Raw genomic sequence first — 17,314 nt, 5'->3', positions numbered from 1 at the left:
GAGGCAGCGGAAGTGAAAGGGATTAAGGTAGGGACTAAAGAACATAAGATAAAAGCTTTCACGGATGATATTGTATTAACTATAGAAGACCCGAAAAATAGTATGAAAGAAGCCTTGCAAAAATTTGAAGAGTTTGGAGCGGTGTCAGGCCTCAAGATTAATAAAAATAAGACAAAAATGTTGACTAAAAATCTAACTAAGGAAGATATTGTAGAACTAGAACAAAAGACGGGAATTATGACAGCAAAGAAAGTGAAATACCTTGGAGTGTGGATATCAGCGAAAAATATCAACCTATATAAGGATAATTATGAAGTCACTTGGAAGAATATTAAGAAAGATCTTGAAATCTGGGAGAGATTGAGGCTATCTTTTCTGGGGAGGATAGCGGTTATCAAAATGAACGTCCTCCCCAGAATGTTATTTTTGTTCCAAACCATTCCGGTACTAAAAGGTTTAAAGCAGTGTAAAGAGTGGCAAAGAGCCTTAGCGAGATACATCTGGCAAGGCAAAAGACCACGAATAAAAATGAAAATATTGGTGGACAAAAAAGAAAGAGGGGGATTCGCTCTACCGGATCTAAGTTTATATTATGAAGCGGCGTGTTTAGTGTGGCTGAAGGATTGGATAAGATTGGAAAATAGGGACATCTTGGACTTGGAAGGTTTCGATAACAGGTACGGGTGGCACTCGTACCTGTGGTACGAAAAGGTGAAAGTTCATAGAGGCTTTCTAAATCATATTTTTAGGGGACCACTATTCCAAGTATGGGAAAGAAATAAAAATATATTGGAAAGGAAGACACCTTGGTGGATTTCACCAATAGAGGTGTTAACTATAAAAAAAATAAATATGGAAGGGAAGAATGCCACCTATGAAGAACTAACTTGGAAGACAGATCAAGGGATTAAACTTAGACCATATGAAGAGATCAAAAATTTATTTACTGGGTGGTTGCAATACCACCAAGTAAATGACCTGTTAAAAGAAGACAAAAAGAAAGTAGGATTTGAAGATAAAAAATCTAAATTTAATGTAGAAGTTATAGAAGGTAAGAACAAAACACTGTCAAGGATGTACGATATTTTGCTGGAGTGGTATACAAAAGATGAGGAGGTGAAGGAGGCTATGACTAAGTGGGCGATAGACATTGGATATAGCATCGACTTTGAGAGGTGGTTGGAACTATGGAATAAGAATATGAGATTTACGGCATGCACGGCACTAAAGGAAAACCTGTGGAAAATGATCTACAGGTGGTACCATACACCAGTGAAATTAGCGAAGATTTATAAGTTGAAGGATAAAAGATGCTGGAAATGTAGAGAGGTCTAGAAATCAAAATGTAAGTAAATAAATTCTCAACGGCGTCTTTCTTAGCTACATAATTACTTACTATGTCCATCCCTACAAGGTAATTTATATATATATATCACGGACGTTGACTTCCACATAATTTCTCTTTTGCAGAGTCTTTAAATATTGCTACCAATGTGGACGATCGGTTGGTGTGAACCTCTCAGTATGCACGCGCTGTTTTGAGATCTACACCTGCAGCAAGACTTGTAAAGTGAAGGCTTGGAATGACCGTCATAAGAGAGAATGTGTCGTAGGTAGGTTGATTTGTCTGGTTGTGTTCAAAGCAAGGTGTATTCACAACAGTAAAAACAAGAAAGTAGTAAGTATAGGAGCATCATAAGCTCTGCTGTTACCACAAAGAGGCTTACACTTATTCCCAACCTGTGCATGTGGAGTTTTGAAAAGTGAACTTTGGCATTACATTTTTGTGGGGTTTTTTTCTAGCTTACTGATTCGGAAACGCGATGCATCTCTTTACAACTTTTGTAACCGATACAATTTGTCAATAACTGTAAAGGATAATCAGACTGTACTGTTCCCTTGAGGATCTTCATTATGCACCTGCAACATGGTGTTCTTTCACTTCTAGGGTGTCATAGAACAGTAGATGTTGAGCCAGATAAGTTACTGCAGAATATAGGCTCTGCAGCTCATTCTGAATTGTGTCATGCATAGGAACATAGGAAGCTATCTGATGTCGAAGCAGATCGATTGGTCCATCTTCCTCAGGACGGTCTCCACAGACTGGCAGTGGCTCTCCAAGGTCTGTGGCAGAGGACATTCCCATTCCTACCTGGAGATGCCAGGTATCAAACCTGGGGTCTTCTTTATACAAAGCAGATGCTGTACCACAGAGCTACAGCCCTTCCCAGAAATGATTGATTGATTCTGGAATGGAAGGATATGTAATTCTCTTTGAATAGGAGTGAGTTGAAATGCTGCAGAAAATAATCTGGTTTTATTCAAGTAATTTCTTTTCTTCAAAAATCAGCTTGTGTACACATCCTTGCAAGAAACAACTCTATATTTGGAAAGGCAAGTGAACAATTGCCTGGAATTGTGAACCTTTATTTGAGACACAGTGGGCAAAATACAAAGATCAGCAAGTATGAGTTTTATCTCTGCTATGAAAGAAATACCTGTGTGTGTATGTACAGGTGTGCTGATACTGGATCAAGATCAGAATCCACATTTATAAGAAAACCCCCCAGTGTTTTTGTACAGGAAAATGTAGGGACCTTCAGGAGAATGTTACAGTGTGTGTTGGATCTGTTGAGCTCCCGTTTTGCTGTCCTACTGGAAATAACATGAAGTATTGCCAACTTTGCTGTTAAGAGGGAATTCTTTTATTTCCTATGTTTGATTCAAATGTGACTGAATTGTACCGGATTTTGGAAATTATGGTGTGCAAGGGTCTAGACTAGGACTGAAGAGAGAGACTGATAGTATGCAAAGTGACATGCCATTTTGACTGCAGTACTGTACAAAAAGTCATGGCTACAGCACATAGGTGGTGAAGACAGATGGCTTTATCATAGCTCAACTCCTGGAACACTTGGACTTGAAAATCAAGTAGAAGACTGGTAAGTGAATGGCCACAAACGATGGTGAAGACTCATTCATTTGAACTGGAGCAAGAAGAGGATTTCCGCTGCTGCAAAGTGGACCATATATATCTTGTGCAGTGAAGAATGCTAGAAGCAAAGAATTCTATAGATGAATATGATGTGAGTCTAACCATTGTCCCCCCCCCTGCCCATAAAGGATACCATTTTGGAATTCCTTTTTTTTGTTTATGTTTTGCTGATGTGATGAAAAATAAAATAAAATCCTTATTTAGGATTGAAGAGAGGCAATGCAATGAAGAGATCTGGCCTTTAAGAACTTGGCAAAGAAACTTCACATTTGAAAGGAGCAAGCATGGCTAAGATTTTCCAAAACTACTGGAGACTGAACTCGGGATATGTCAATTTTAAACACCAGAAATTCTATGTCTATAGGTAGTGGGAAAGAAAGTCTGAGAAGATACTGACTTCCTCTTTTTCTCTACAGAAAAAATATATGCCATAGACAATGCCAATAAAGGCTTCCACATGCTGGACAACACTGTGCATTCTAATACTGCTTTGCTTATGCTAAACTTGCCAGATGGTTGCGGATCTTTTGCCCCCGAAGAATTGGACCAAACTTTCATCAGACAGTTTGAAAATCAGGAATGTGATTCATATCAGATTTAGTTACATTTGAAACCATGAGCCTCAGACAGATGCAATATCAGGCCACTTAACAAAGGAAGCTGGAAAATAAATACTATTTATGAAGTGTTCCATGGGAACATTCACCACAAACACCACCTACTGTGTTACTTCTCAGTATAGGGATACAGAATGGGGATTCCATGGCTGAGCAATTTTTGAACAGAGTTTTGCAGTGAACAGCATTTCCTCCATTGGACCAGACTGGATGGTACAGTGAGATCTGTTACACAGAACAGATCACTGATTGGATAGGACGTAAAGTTCTACTTCAGTTCTTCTAGCCAATAGGATGTGGTTTAAGTGAAGATGAATAGATCATTGGTAGTGATTTTTTTAATTGTAGCTGCTGATTTTCATTTGTAGAATTTCCAGTGATCATTGATGTCGATTGCAGAAAACCTGAGGGTACATTCACATGAAAACCATTGAACAGTATTAATTATTAGCAGCAAGGGACATCTATGCTGCTTCCACATTATCTACATGGGTACATTCCCATGTTAAATAAGTCAAGAGGTGACACCCCAGAGATCTCAATTGGCTTTGGTTTCTAGAGAGGGATAAGTCAGAAACAAACATTTCCACAAACAATTCTGGGGTGGAATTACGCATTTCTCTTTTTGAAGAATATTCTTGCTCCTGCTTCACTTTAACTTCCTCTCAGAGAACACAGCTGGAGTTTAGATATGTTAAGGTGCATTGAACTGAACTGACTGTTCATGTGAATGTAGTCTTAATAAAACCATTTATGTAAAGATAAAACTGTCATTTCTGTTTGGCATGCAATGTATGTTGAAGTTATTGCTAAAGTGGAAGCATGTACACTTTAAGAATCTATGTAAATGGATCACAATCCTTTGTTATTTCTATCATTGTAATAAATTAAATCTCACCATTTATTTTTAACACTGTATAGAAGTTACTTGTAGCTAGCGCTTCCACGGAAGGCACAATTCTTTTGAGGTGTTCATAATGTTGTCTTAATGTTGAACATTCTGAAATGTCTTTGCACCTTGTTTTATTGCTGCAAAAGATGCTAACTCTACAGCTGATTTTTGTGAGGAAGAAGCGAGTACTCTGGAGGGTAAGTAAGCAGTCACTATTAATCTGTTATTTTGGTTCTGCTTTTGTTTTCGTGGTCAGTAATTGTAACAATCAGCTGCTGATTTTATTTTGCTAAGATTCTGGGGCTGCTTATTATTGTAGTTTAATGGTTTAATTGTTGCAGCCTAGTTCCTGCTTGTCACTATTTTTTAAAATGGTTGATACTTAATCTATTGATTTTTTTTTAATAGTGTAAGCTGCCATGAACATTGCTTGAATAGGTTGGGGCATACATGTATATTGTAAATATAATTTATAATATAAAATATATTATTTCCTTCTTTAGTTGGTTTTTATTGTATATTTTAACATTTTAAATTAAATTAAGGATGTTTTAATGCCCCAATAGAATTGTTTTTGTGTATTTTAACTATGTATTGATTTTATAGTTGTAAACTGCTTAGAAGCCATTTTGGCATATAAGCAGTATCTAAATATAACAACAACAACAACAACAACAACAACACAACAACAACAACAACAACAACAACAACAACAACAACAACAACAACAACAACAATAATAATTTATTATTTATACCCCGCCCATCTGGCTTGGCTTTCCCAGCCACTCTGGGCGGCTTCCAAATGAATATTAAAATACTATAATACATCAAACATTAAAAGCTTCCCGAAACAGGGCTGCCTTCAGATGTCTTCTGAAAGCCTGGTAGTTGTTGTTCTCTTTGACATCTGGTGGGAGGGTGTTCCACAGGGAAGGCGCCACTACCAAGAAGGCCCTCTGCCTGATTCCTGTAACTTGGCTTCTCGCAGTGAGGGAACCGCCAGAAGGCCCCCGGTGCTGGACCTCAGTGTCCGGGTAGAACGATGGGGGTGGAGACGCTCCTTCAGGTATACTGGACCAAGGCCGTTTAGGGCTTTAAAGGTCAGCACCAACACTTTGAATATATAAATAAAATGCCATTATATCTAAAGTACATTAGAATCCTACAATCCTTCCAGTGTATTTTCTCTCTGTTGCTGCTGTTATTCATGAGCATGTATGGTCTTCTTTACATTGAATTGGTGGGAATGTGAGTGTGGTCGGGTGAGGGAACTCCGCTTTCTAAATCCATACTCTTTAGGTTACAATGGACAATGCAAATGTCTTTTTTTAAAATTGGGTGGGAGGGAAGCTAGATTTTGCTAGATAGCATAAGACAGGCAAACGCTTGAGGGGGGAAAATGAACTAGGGTGTATGCTTTGTCATAATATACATTTCTAGTAGGGTGATGCCAAATGTTTGCTCTTTTCTGTGGGGGGGAGGTATGTGTACAACCAGTGCTTTCAGAGGCAGTAGGAAAATTGCATGAGAAAAAACACTGCCAGTGAGACCCCTCTCCATTTTTCATGTCTGTTTTCTAAACTTCTAAACAACTGCTTCTTCAGATTCATTGTTTTATTTGCCCAGGACTTCATTCTTGTCCACTACAGGATTTCAGCCAATCAAGAATCACATAATGAACTTGTAAACATAATGTGCTGTGTGACTAGTCAGATTTTGCTATGTGTACTTATTTCTGAGGGCAAACAAAACTGAGAGTGAACATACTGCTTCCAGGAATGGTCTCCTGGGTGATCCCAGCCAATGGGGAAGATGAGGACAATCAAACCTATTCAGGGTTTCCTGAACACTTTTGTTCCTTTACCAGCATTCTCTGAAAGATGGACGGACACCTTTCAGTAGTGATACAAATGTTTGCAAAAACTCTTTCTTGCTGTTCAGCTCGTGTATGTTGCTCCTGCTTTGTCGGTATTGAAAACAGAGAAAACACAGTCAAACAAGGATCAGTCAATATGTCAGTGTAGTTGTTAGCAACTGTGCATTGTTAGCACCTGCCTTCCCCACTGCAACACGCCTTTCCTTCCCATTTTCTGAAATTGTTTCTAGAAATGAATCCAAGGCAGGAGAAGATGTATGTGTGATGCTGTTTTGCCTTGTGCCCTCTTGTATCCCGCTCCCAAATCCTGTTATTCTAAGCTGCTCAATTTCTGCAGAAAGGGAAGAAGGTTAGAAAAAGATGCAGATGACTAAATAGATGAACACCTTTATGGATCCTGTCTGCCCTCTTTCTCTGAAACATTTTGCCACCATGGGCAGGAGAGATAGTGACTGAAAGTGGAGAGGAACTCAATACACAATTGTAGCAGGAATTTCACAGAGTAACCTATCTAAAAGCCCACTAGTGGGCAGTGACTAAAAACACATTGAATAATTATGTATTTTAGTTCCACCTTTGACAGTTCACTGCATTCTTGCATGGGTTTGTTATAACATTAATGTAACATATATATATCTGTACCTTTCTGCCAGTGCGTATAACCAAGTCTGGTCGGATTCAGAAGGGCAAAGTGGCTCCAACCAGAAAGAAGAAGGAAGGCAAAGAGGGAGAAAGTGAAAGAGCCAGACGTAGAAAAGAGGAGGAGGAGAAAAGGAAGAAGCAGCAGTTGAAAGATGCGACAAAACAACTGAAAGAGGCAGTGTCAAAACACCCTGAGAAGAGCAGCAGCCATGCAGATCTCCCTTATACTGGGAACTATAGTTACATTTAAATGTTTCTACCTTTTACTGGTACAGCTCAGCTGTAATTTGATGTGAAAAATGCTACATAAGGGAGAATGGGGGGAAAGGACGCTAGAAGATATAATCAAAGGTACTTTGCATTCTTGTGTCAGTACTGAAACCCATTTACACTATTTAAAGTGAGGTTGGGTAACGTGGATGTATCTGTATCTTTCCAAGGTCAGTTCTTCTATACAAACATAAAACCAAAGTTTTTCACTTTGATTTGGGATTAGCTGGTAGGCAAGAGGGCAAAAAATCTGCTTGTTTTTCAGCTAGTGCCTTGTCGTTCCAGACATCAAGGGCTTTAGTTTGTTTCTACCTGGTGGCAATAGGACTTTTGCCTGCTAATTGTGTGTACTCAGTGGAAAGTAGTCTTTTCAAAGCAATTTAGGCTTCACAGACCAGGACCTTTGCCTATGGTAGTCTTTTTGGCAGCAGTAGGAAATGTGTGGGATGAAATCTTTTGCACGTGTACAATTATTAGGGAGATAAATACAGCTGGTCCAATTAATGGGGAAGCAAACTCAGGTTCCAGTCCTTAATCCAGTGAACATTCACTGACTCAAGATTTGGGATCTGAGGGAACAAAGTGGAAGAATCTGGCCCAGATTATCTGTTGACGTTACTAGGAGAGTATAGAATTGATCGCAATACCATTCAGTAGTATTAGCTGAAGTGATTGTTTTGAAATTGTGGACTCTGTTTGAGAGGTACCTCAGCAACTGTATTAGTGACCTGCACTGTTACAGATCCTATTGCAGTCAGTGGATTTTTTTTAGAGGTGGCTTGGAAGGCTCGGCAGGGGTTAGTGATTACAACCAGACATGAAAAGGTTAGCCACAATAGAGTACAGAGTTATTATGCTTACTACTGATTTCACTGATTTGTGGTCCCTATACTACATTGTTAAATGTAAGAATCTGTTGACCTGATTTTTGTGTGTCTGACATAACTGGTTTTCAATATTGCACAATAAAAATAATTCTGAAATACCATTTCCCCCCTTATTTTTGTAGTGAATTTAAATGAAGGACTACAAGGCATGTTTATATCAAATATTCTATATGCGTGCTGTTTCATGTGAAATAATTGCGTTCTAGCCCATGCTCAACCCAGCGAATTGCTATGATTCAGGCTGCTTCATCTGCTTGATAGCATTCAGACAATTTAAATCCATATATATATATATTTAATGGCATTACGGATTGGCAATTCATCCTCGTTTGGGTTGACAGTTTGCTGGTTGCTTGTTTATTTGTGTATATATTAGTGATGGATATGCAATTTATATAACATGTTGCTGAGGACTTTGTGGCATGGATTGGCTGGATGTTGGGAGGTCCCCAGCTGGGGAACCCCCCCCCCGAGGAAAAAGGCTCAGAGCCAGGGGATTGGTGGTGGGATGGTGATGAGTGGTTAGAGGGAGAAGATTGGGTGGGGAGGTGTCCGAAGCTGAAGAGGCAACAGGACTTAGTGAGCAGGAAGAGGCTGGGGCAGAGGGAAGTTCAGACTCAGAGGCAGGAGAGGAGGGGGCCAGGAGACAGAGGGTCTGGCTGCTGAGAAATCAGGGAGTACCCCTTGGTAGCTGTGCTGGGAACAGAAGCAGGTTTTGGATGCAGGCATTTTTTCTCTGCAGGAGGCTGTTATGCCCCCGTCTACACCAGATTTATGTGCATAAACCTCTTTCCACGCTTGCATCTCTGCTGCTAGATCTGAGCGACTAAATCCAACGCAGACCATCCACATAATGGACTGGGACAGTTTTTCCGCAGTAGGCACTGTTTATCTAGAAGTGCCTCTCCTTTGGTTCTGTGGACCATTAAGCATGCTTTAACATTTGAACGCCAGTCCTAAATACTGTACACTGACTTGGAAAGGAGGGCTGATCAAAACAACAGCTGCTCTGCGAGGGACTACTGAAAAACCACGTGGGAGCTCCATGTGTTGGATGTAACGCATAAAAGGCTCTATACTGTACTCCGGCCCATACATAGGTGGCTGCTGTCCTGGTCACACCATTCTGGATAAAAATACATTTTGGGGTCTGTCGATTACATCATTTAGTTATAGGGAGTTAGAAGGGCACCACATATTGGTGCAACACAGTAGCTAGGTGACTCAATACCTTCAAGTGTTAGCAATAATGGCACTATCCTAAATACACTTACTAAGAACTAAGGCCCATCAAACTTAGACTTGCTTCTGAGTAAATGCATAGCAATACTAATCAAGATGTAGCTATTTTAGCAGTATACAGGTATGGCAGCTCATTCTTCATGCTATTATTATCATCAGCAAGTTGACAAATACTTTTTCATGATGCTAGTCTGGCACCTGCTGAAAATCAGTAAAAACAGAACAAATAAAGCAGCATGTTGCAAAGGACATTCATATAGATTTAAGTCTCCAGCCTTTTTTTTAATTTTATTTATACAAGGATTCAAAGAACATAGTTCAACAGTGCAAGATAGTAACAGGAACTTGGTAACCAAAAGAAATATATAAATGGCCAAGAATGCCAGTAAGTGAAATAAATCTTAATTTTGCAGATAGAACTGCATTTTTTTTTAAAGCCAAGGTGTACTCTGGATATATTTGTACCATAACTCTCTAACAAGCCCACCAGAAAATTATAGGTTGTTTGTCATTTGTAAATGATAAATATCAGTGCTCTTAAAGCCTCTATTGACCCTCAGCCCTCCACTGAAAAAGACATTATGGCACAAAAAGAAAAACCGTGACAGGTTTCTGGCTGACAGCTTTGCAAAGGGCTTGGGTGTTGTGTTTCTTTGCCCATCCGCATACCCTATTGTAAGGTGTTTTTAAACATCAAAACAGAGCATTGCCATTCATATATGTCAGGGGTTTAGGAGCAGAGGCACGGGCAAGGGAGGAAACAGAGAGCGAAGGGGAGGAGGCAGAAGAAAAGATGAGTGATGACGACGACCCGAGATCTCCTAGTCTTTCCAGTGAATCAGAGGATTCACAGAAAGGAGCACCAGTGGCCAGGGCAAGGGGGGAGTCAAGGGGGGCACCCCAGGAAGATAGAGCCAGAAGGGACTCAGGGGGGAGCAGCTGGAAATCGGGACCAGCGTCACCGCCAGGAAGCAGGGAAGAGGAAGGGAGCCAGGGGGGAAGCGCTGGCAGCTCACCACAGGAGGGAGGGCATGAGTCAGGAGTGGCCACACCTCCATCGGGGAGCGAAGAAACGGTTAAGAGGAAGGTGGAAGGTTGGGCGCGCGCGCCAAGTTCAAATGCAGAGGAAGGCGGCGCAGTAAGCAGCCCCGAAAGGGAACCAGGTCCTAAAGCCCGGCGCAAGGAGGCAGGAGGGTCCGGGTCAGCGTCAGAAGAATCCCGGAAGGAAGAAGCCCCGGGGGGTAGAGGGACCCAGAGGAGGACAGTCAGGCGGAAAAGGTGGAGCAAGGCTAGGATATTAAGTTGGTGCACAAGGGGCGGAGATTCAGACGGAGCTTCGCCGATCTAGCTACTAGACGTAGAGTTTGCGCGCAGCAGCGTGAGAATGGAAACTGTAATTCAATAAAGACTTTTACTTAATGATCGCTGGCTAGCGTGATCCTCTGTGAGCTAGGATCTTCGAGCAGCTCTGACAGTAAGCTCCGTCTGCCCATTGTGGGCATCTACAGCCTCGAGGAGGGGAGAGAAACAGGTGCCTACTAGCGAGCTCACGAACGGCGGACGACATGACGGCTGAGCAGCAGATAGAGGACCTCAGAAGAGCAGTGGCACAACTGAACGCCGAGGTTCTCGCATCCAGGAAGAGAGAGGAGGAGGCAGCTGCCGCCTGCAGGGATCTCCAGGTCAGGTTAGACGTGCTGACGAAGCAGACCCCCCGGCAGGAGGGAATTGGGTTGGCGAGACGGACAGGCGGGCTGGTCTCTCACTTCGATGGGAACCTGCAACAGTATCCCAACTTTAGAGCCGACGTACTGTGCGCACTGCAACTGCTGCATAAAGACTTTAGAGATGAACAAGAGAGAGTGGGGTTCATCATGTCCCATCTGCGTGGGGATGCGAAAGCATGGCTACGTAATTTATGGAGAGATAAGGATCCGGCGCTCCAGAATGCGGATGCCTTTATTAAAGCGATGGATGGGTGCTTTTTATCAAGTATTGACGTGGATCTTGCACGGAAGGAGGTGCATGGGCTGAGACAAGGGAGGGCCAGCGTCAGGCAGTATCATGCCCGCTTTTTCGCCTTGGTCAGTGCCCTGGAATGGGACAGAGATTCGGCTCCTGTAAGAGACCTCTTTTGGGAGGGGCTGCACAACTCGATTAAAGATGAGATCGCGAGGGGGGAGAGACCCCGAACCACCCAGGAGGTCGTTCAGAGGGCACTGGCAGTGGGGGTGAGGCTGGAAGGACGTCCGTGGAGCAAGGACGAAGGGCGTGGAGGGCGCGAACCAGCCGGGGGCCCCTCCTTCCTTCCCAGAGAAGCAGCGCGGGCGCAATCCACGCCTCCGCCAGGAGGAGGAGCCGAACCTATGGAGGTTGGAGGTGCAAGGGCTCAGTCAGCAACCAGAGCCCTAGCACCGGCAGCAGTGAAAGCGAAGCCTCCTAGAGGGAACAGGAAGTGTTACGTCTGTGAGGAACCAGGACATATGGCAAAAGAGTGTCCCCAGAGGCCCCACAAGCTCACTGCAGCCTCAGCAATGGTGACTGCAGCAACGCAGCAAGGAGGACCACAGCAGGGAAACGACGCAGTCTGGCTGGAGGAAGAGGCACTGGGGCCCAGCCAGACGTGTTAGTGACGCAGTCCCCAGAGATTTTACAGCCCGTGAACCCCCTCCCGCCCAAACCAGTAGTGAGGCTCACAGCATCTCTCCAGCTGCCCACTGGAATCACCATAGACGTGCCAATCACCATTGACTCAGGCAGCAATGCGGACTTTATAGGGCAGGACTTTGTCGACAGGCACGCTGTGCAGTTGCTGCCGGCCACACTGCCCCTGCAGGTTGTCACGGTGGATGGCAGGGAGCTGCTCGGGGGGCAAGTGGTGAAGCAGACGCCACCAATGGTGATGCGACTTGGGAATCACAGGGAAATCATCAGCTTCAACGTCACTCAACTATCTGACACGCCCGTTGTATTGGGCATGAGTTGGCTGGACAAGCACAGCCCAACGATGGCTTGGTACCAGAGGCAGCTGACCTTCGGCTCTTCCTTTTGTGCTGAACACTGCATCGTGCCCAGGCAGGAAGGAGAGGAAGAGGGGTCACAGCTGCTGCTAGGCACGCTGCAAGCGATTCCCCACAAGTACGCTGAATTTTTGGAAGTTTTCTGCGAGAAGGAGGCAGACAGGCTACCCCCTCACAGACCATATGACTGCAAAATTGACCTGCTGCCGGGGGCGGCGCTGCCTAAAGGGAGACTGTATTCCATGTCAGAGGACGAACTGCAAGAACTCAAGGAGTTCATTGATCATAATTTGCAGCGCGGCTTCATCCGGGAGTCCAGGGCAGTGGGGGGCAGTCCCGTATTCTTTGTTAAGAAGCGGGACACGCCCCAAAAGAGACTCGTAGTGGATTACAGGATTTTGAACAGTGTGACGAGGCCATCGGACTTCCCCATGCCCCGAATTGACGACCTCCTCGCAAAGGTACGGAAGGGCAGAGTATTCACCAAGTTGGACCTGCGGGGGGCGTACAACCTCATTCGCATGCGGGAGGGTGATGAGTGGAAGACAGCCATGTTCACGCCACTGGGGACCTACGAATATAGAGTTATGCCTTTTGGATTGCAAAATGGCTCCCACGTTTTTCAAGCATTTATGCATCACGTGTTGGCGGGACTTCTCTACAAGACGTGCGTCTGTTTCTTAGATGACATCCTGATCTTTTCGGAGTTGCAGCAGGAGCATGACAAACACGTCAAGGAAGTGCTGAGCAGGCTAAAGCAACATAGGCTCTACGCCAAGCTGGAGAAGTGCCAATTTGACGTGCCGGAGGTGGATTTTCTGGGCTACAAGCTGTCTGACAAGGGGCTCGCCATGGACAGCGCCAAGGTTCGAGCGGTGTTGGATTGGAAGAGCCCGCGCAACCGGAAGGAGGTCCAACGGTTTGTCGGCTTTGCGAACTTCTATCGCAAGTTTATCAAGGGCTTCGCGATGCAGACGGCGGCCATCACTGACACGCTTAGCTCCAAGAAAAAGAAGTTCATTTGGACAGAGCAGGCGGAGCAGTCCTTCCAGGCACTCAAGCGTCTCTTCGCGTCGGAAGAGCAGCTGCTTCATGTCAACCCCAGCGAGCCGATGAGGGTGGAGACAGACGCTTCGGACAGAGCCGTGGGGGCGGTCCTGCTGCAAAAAGACCCGCAGGGGGTGTGGCGACCGGGAGCGTTTTACTCCAGGAAGCTCAGCAAGTCCGAGCAGAACTACACCATATGGGACAGGGAGTTGCTGGCCATTCACGCAGCGTTCAAGGCGTGGAGGCACTTTCTGATCGGCGCCAAGCACACGGTGCAGGTTTGCACGGACCACAAGAATCTAGAGCACTGGCGCACGGCACAGTTCCTGAACCAGAGGCAGATACGTTGGGCTGAGTTCTTTGCGAACTTCGACTTCCGAATAGAGTATGTCCCGGGGGACACCAACATCATGGCAGACGCTCTCTCCCGTAAGCCACAGTATCTGGAGGACGCAACACCAGCGGCCGCCATGCACATCTTCGCACCGACAGTGTGGGCGTGCGCCGCGGCGACCGTGGACCTAGAGGCGGTGCGACGAGCGTTGCAGGGGGACTCCTTCGCACAAGCAAAGATGGCAGAGGTGCAAAGGGGCAAGGCAGCGGCCGACGGTTTCCAGCTAAGAGATGGATTGCTCATCCGTAAAGGGGCCATCTACGTGCCGGGAGACGAACTTCGAGCCAAGGTGCTGCAGCAGCTGCACGACGCGCCCACGGCCGGGCACTTTGGCAAGGAGAAGACGGTGGAATTAGTAGCCAGGGATTTCTGGTGGCCTGGAATGAGAGGGGAGGTCGCAGACTACGTGGCGAGGTGTGACACCTGCCAGAGGGCCAAGCCAGTGCACAAACCGCCGGCCGGACTGTTGGAACCGCTGCAAACTCCGGTCGAACCTTGGGAAAGGGTGGCCCTGGACTTTGTCACGGATCTGCCCAGCTCAAGGGGCAAGACGGCAGTGCTGGTGGTGGTGGACCTGTTTTCCAAGATGGCCCATTTCATTCCGTGTGCTAAGGTGGCCACGGCGGAGCAAACCGCCAAACTGTTCATAGACCACGTGTTCAAGGTTCACGGTCTGCCACGGTCTATTCTGTCCGACCGGGGGCGGCAGTTCATCTCGAATTTCTGGCAGAAGCTGATGGGCTTCCTGAACGTCAAGATCAACCTGGCGTCGGCTAGACACCCGCAGACCAACGGGCAAGCGGAGCGGGTCAATGCCATCATGCAGCAGTACCTGAGATGTTATGCAAATCAACAGCCTGCGACGTGGGTGGATTACCTGCCGCTTGCCGAGTTCGCCTACAACAACACGAAGCACGTGTCCACGGGGGTCACGCCGTTCTTCGCCAACAACGGGAGGCACCCCAGAACCTTCCCGGGACTGGAAAGAATGGGGGAGGGGGAGCCGCAGACAGCAGATGCGTTCGCGTCGGAGCTGCAGGAAGTCCACGATCAGCTGAGGCGCCACCTGGAGCTGGCCAAGCACGCATACAAGGTACAAGCAGACAAGCACAGAAGGGTTGGAGAAGAGCTCCACGTGGGAGACTGGGTTTGGTTAGCAGCCCACGCAGTGCCGGCCAGGTCGTTGGCCAAGAAGAAACTAGGGCACAAGCAACTGGGGCCCTACCAAGTCGAAGAGCAGGTCAACCCGGTAGCTTTCAGACTGGCACTTCCGGAGGGTTCCAGAATGCATCCGGTATTCCACAGATCGGTGCTCACTCCCTACAAGGCACCGCACAGGTTCCAGGAACCCGGAACGGCGCCGAGTCCGGCCAGAGACAGAACAGGGCACGCGGGAGTGGCACAGAAGGAGCGCATCAACGAAGTCACGGAGATTTTGGACTCCAGATGGGGGGAAGAGGGGGTAGAATACTTTCTCGCCAAGGAGGGCACCCCGGCCAGTGCGAACAGCTGGGTGCCGGGCTACGCCTTAGACGAACCTCTGCTCAAAGACGAGTTTCATGCCCTCTTCCCACATAGACCTATGCCAGCAGACTTTTTCGACGACTGGCTTTTCACGCCCACGCTTTCGACCAGCACGTTCCGGGGGTTCGACTCGGACGAGGAACCGACACGAGACGTCCGTTCCCCGGAGGGGTCACCCTCGGGTTCCGCCTCAGAACCCTCGTATTGGTGGGACGATAGGCCAGAGGAGCAGTTCCGCAGAAAGTGGCTGGAATGCTCAGGACGAGCAACGCCGGCAGGAGGAAGTGAGGGAGAGACGGACATGGACATTTTCGGGGACGACCCTGGTTTCGAGCACGGCGGCACAGAGATGGAAGCGGAGGTGACCGTCGTCGACGAGAGCAGGGAGGAAGAACCGGAAGACTTCAGATGGAGGCCCGCCACGGGAAGCGACCGATATCCGACGTTCGTCCCTTTGCAACAGCAGCCCCCAGCTCCAGCACCGGAAGGAGGGGAGGGGGGAATGGGGGGCTTCGAGGGGGGGATGGATGTCAGGGGTTTAGGAGCAGAGGCACGGGCAAGGGAGGAAACAGAGAGCGAAGGGGAGGAGGCAGAAGAAAAGATGAGTGATGACGACGACCCGAGATCTCCTAGTCTTTCCAGTGAATCAGAGGATTCACAGAAAGGAGCACCAGTGGCCAGGGCAAGGGGGGAGTCAAGGGGGGCACCCCAGGAAGATAGAGCCAGAAGGGACTCAGGGGGGAGCAGCTGGAAATCGGGACCAGCGTCACCGCCAGGAAGCAGGGAAGAGGAAGGGAGCCAGGGGGGAAGCGCTGGCAGCTCACCACAGGAGGGAGGGCATGAGTCAGGAGTGGCCACACCTCCATCGGGGAGCGAAGAAACGGTTAAGAGGAAGGTGGAAGGTTGGGCGCGCGCGCCAAGTTCAAATGCAGAGGAAGGCGGCGCAGTAAGCAGCCCCGAAAGGGAACCAGGTCCTAAAGCCCGGCGCAAGGAGGCAGGAGGGTCCGGGTCAGCGTCAGAAGAATCCCGGAAGGAAGAAGCCCCGGGGGGTAGAGGGACCCAGAGGAGGACAGTCAGGCGGAAAAGGTGGAGCAAGGCTAGGATATTAAGTTGGTGCACAAGGGGCGGAGATTCAGACAGAGCTTCGCCGATCTAGCTACTAGACGTAGAGTTTGCGCGCAGCAGCGTGAGAATGGAAACTGTAATTCAATAAAGACTTTTACTTAATGATCGCTGGCTAGCGTGATCCTCTGTGAGCTAGGATCTTCAAGCAGCTCTGACAATATATATATATATATATATATATATATATATATATATATATATATGAATGAAACTTCTTTTTTAAATAACCAAACCTCAGATCCTAAGAGCATTCGATTCGGCACTTATCAAGAGACCGAGGCTCAAATGACAAATGAGGCTCAAAGGAGTGGCAGACTCATTTATTTAAATATGGGATGGCCCAACTGCGTATAAAAATCAAGATTGAGCAAATGGGCGCTAAAAACTTCCACCCCCTCATGGCCTGCTTCCTTGTAGCATAGCCTCTCTCCCCAATGTCATGTTTTCCTCAATTGGGCTCTCATACGGGAAGTAAAGTTGGCTGGGAGGGAGAAGCTTTGGGGAGGGAAGTGGAAGGCGAGGTCCATCAGTCCCTATTTGCAAATTCCTCTTAGAAAAAATATTTTCACACAGCCAGTTTCTGTTTCAGATGTGATGTGGCAGGCCGAGTTAAAAGCAACAGAGTAAATGCACCAGGCCCTACTTCTAGTTTGAGCCCAGGACTGTGTTGAGTTTACAGCTCTCCAGCAGTTTGGCAGAAGATTTTCATTCAGGGGGAAGGAAATGGCAGCTGTTTCATTTTTACCTCAATGTGTATAGCATTTCATTTCTATTTTTTACC

At 46.6% G+C, this 17,314-nt stretch overlaps 1 protein-coding gene across 8 annotated transcripts in view; it reads left to right on the top strand.

Annotated features, from left to right (window-relative positions):
- Positions 1–8,282, top strand: part of ANKMY1 (ankyrin repeat and MYND domain containing 1) — a 41,518-nt gene extending 33,236 nt beyond the window's left edge. For 6 of the 8 annotated variants that reach the window (XM_081192535.1, XM_081192537.1, XM_081192539.1 and 3 more), the window contains 3 exons: positions 1,471–1,613; positions 4,651–4,701; positions 7,036–8,282. In XM_081192535.1, the coding sequence (XP_081048661.1) occupies positions 1,471–1,613; positions 4,651–4,701; positions 7,036–7,274 (433 nt within the window). In that variant the 3' untranslated portion in view covers positions 7,275–8,282. The remainder of the gene's footprint in view (positions 1–1,470; positions 1,614–4,650; positions 4,702–7,035) is intronic. The other 2 variants (XM_081192536.1, XM_081192538.1) reach the window with 1 other exon arrangement.
- Positions 8,283–17,314: the final 9,032 nt, after the last annotated feature.

Source organism: Podarcis bocagei (genome assembly GCF_964188305.1).
Source record: "Podarcis bocagei genome assembly, chromosome: 4".
NCBI classification, from domain to species: domain Eukaryota; kingdom Metazoa; phylum Chordata; class Lepidosauria; order Squamata; family Lacertidae; genus Podarcis; species Podarcis bocagei.
This window is presented reverse-complemented; position numbering and strand designations above follow the sequence as displayed.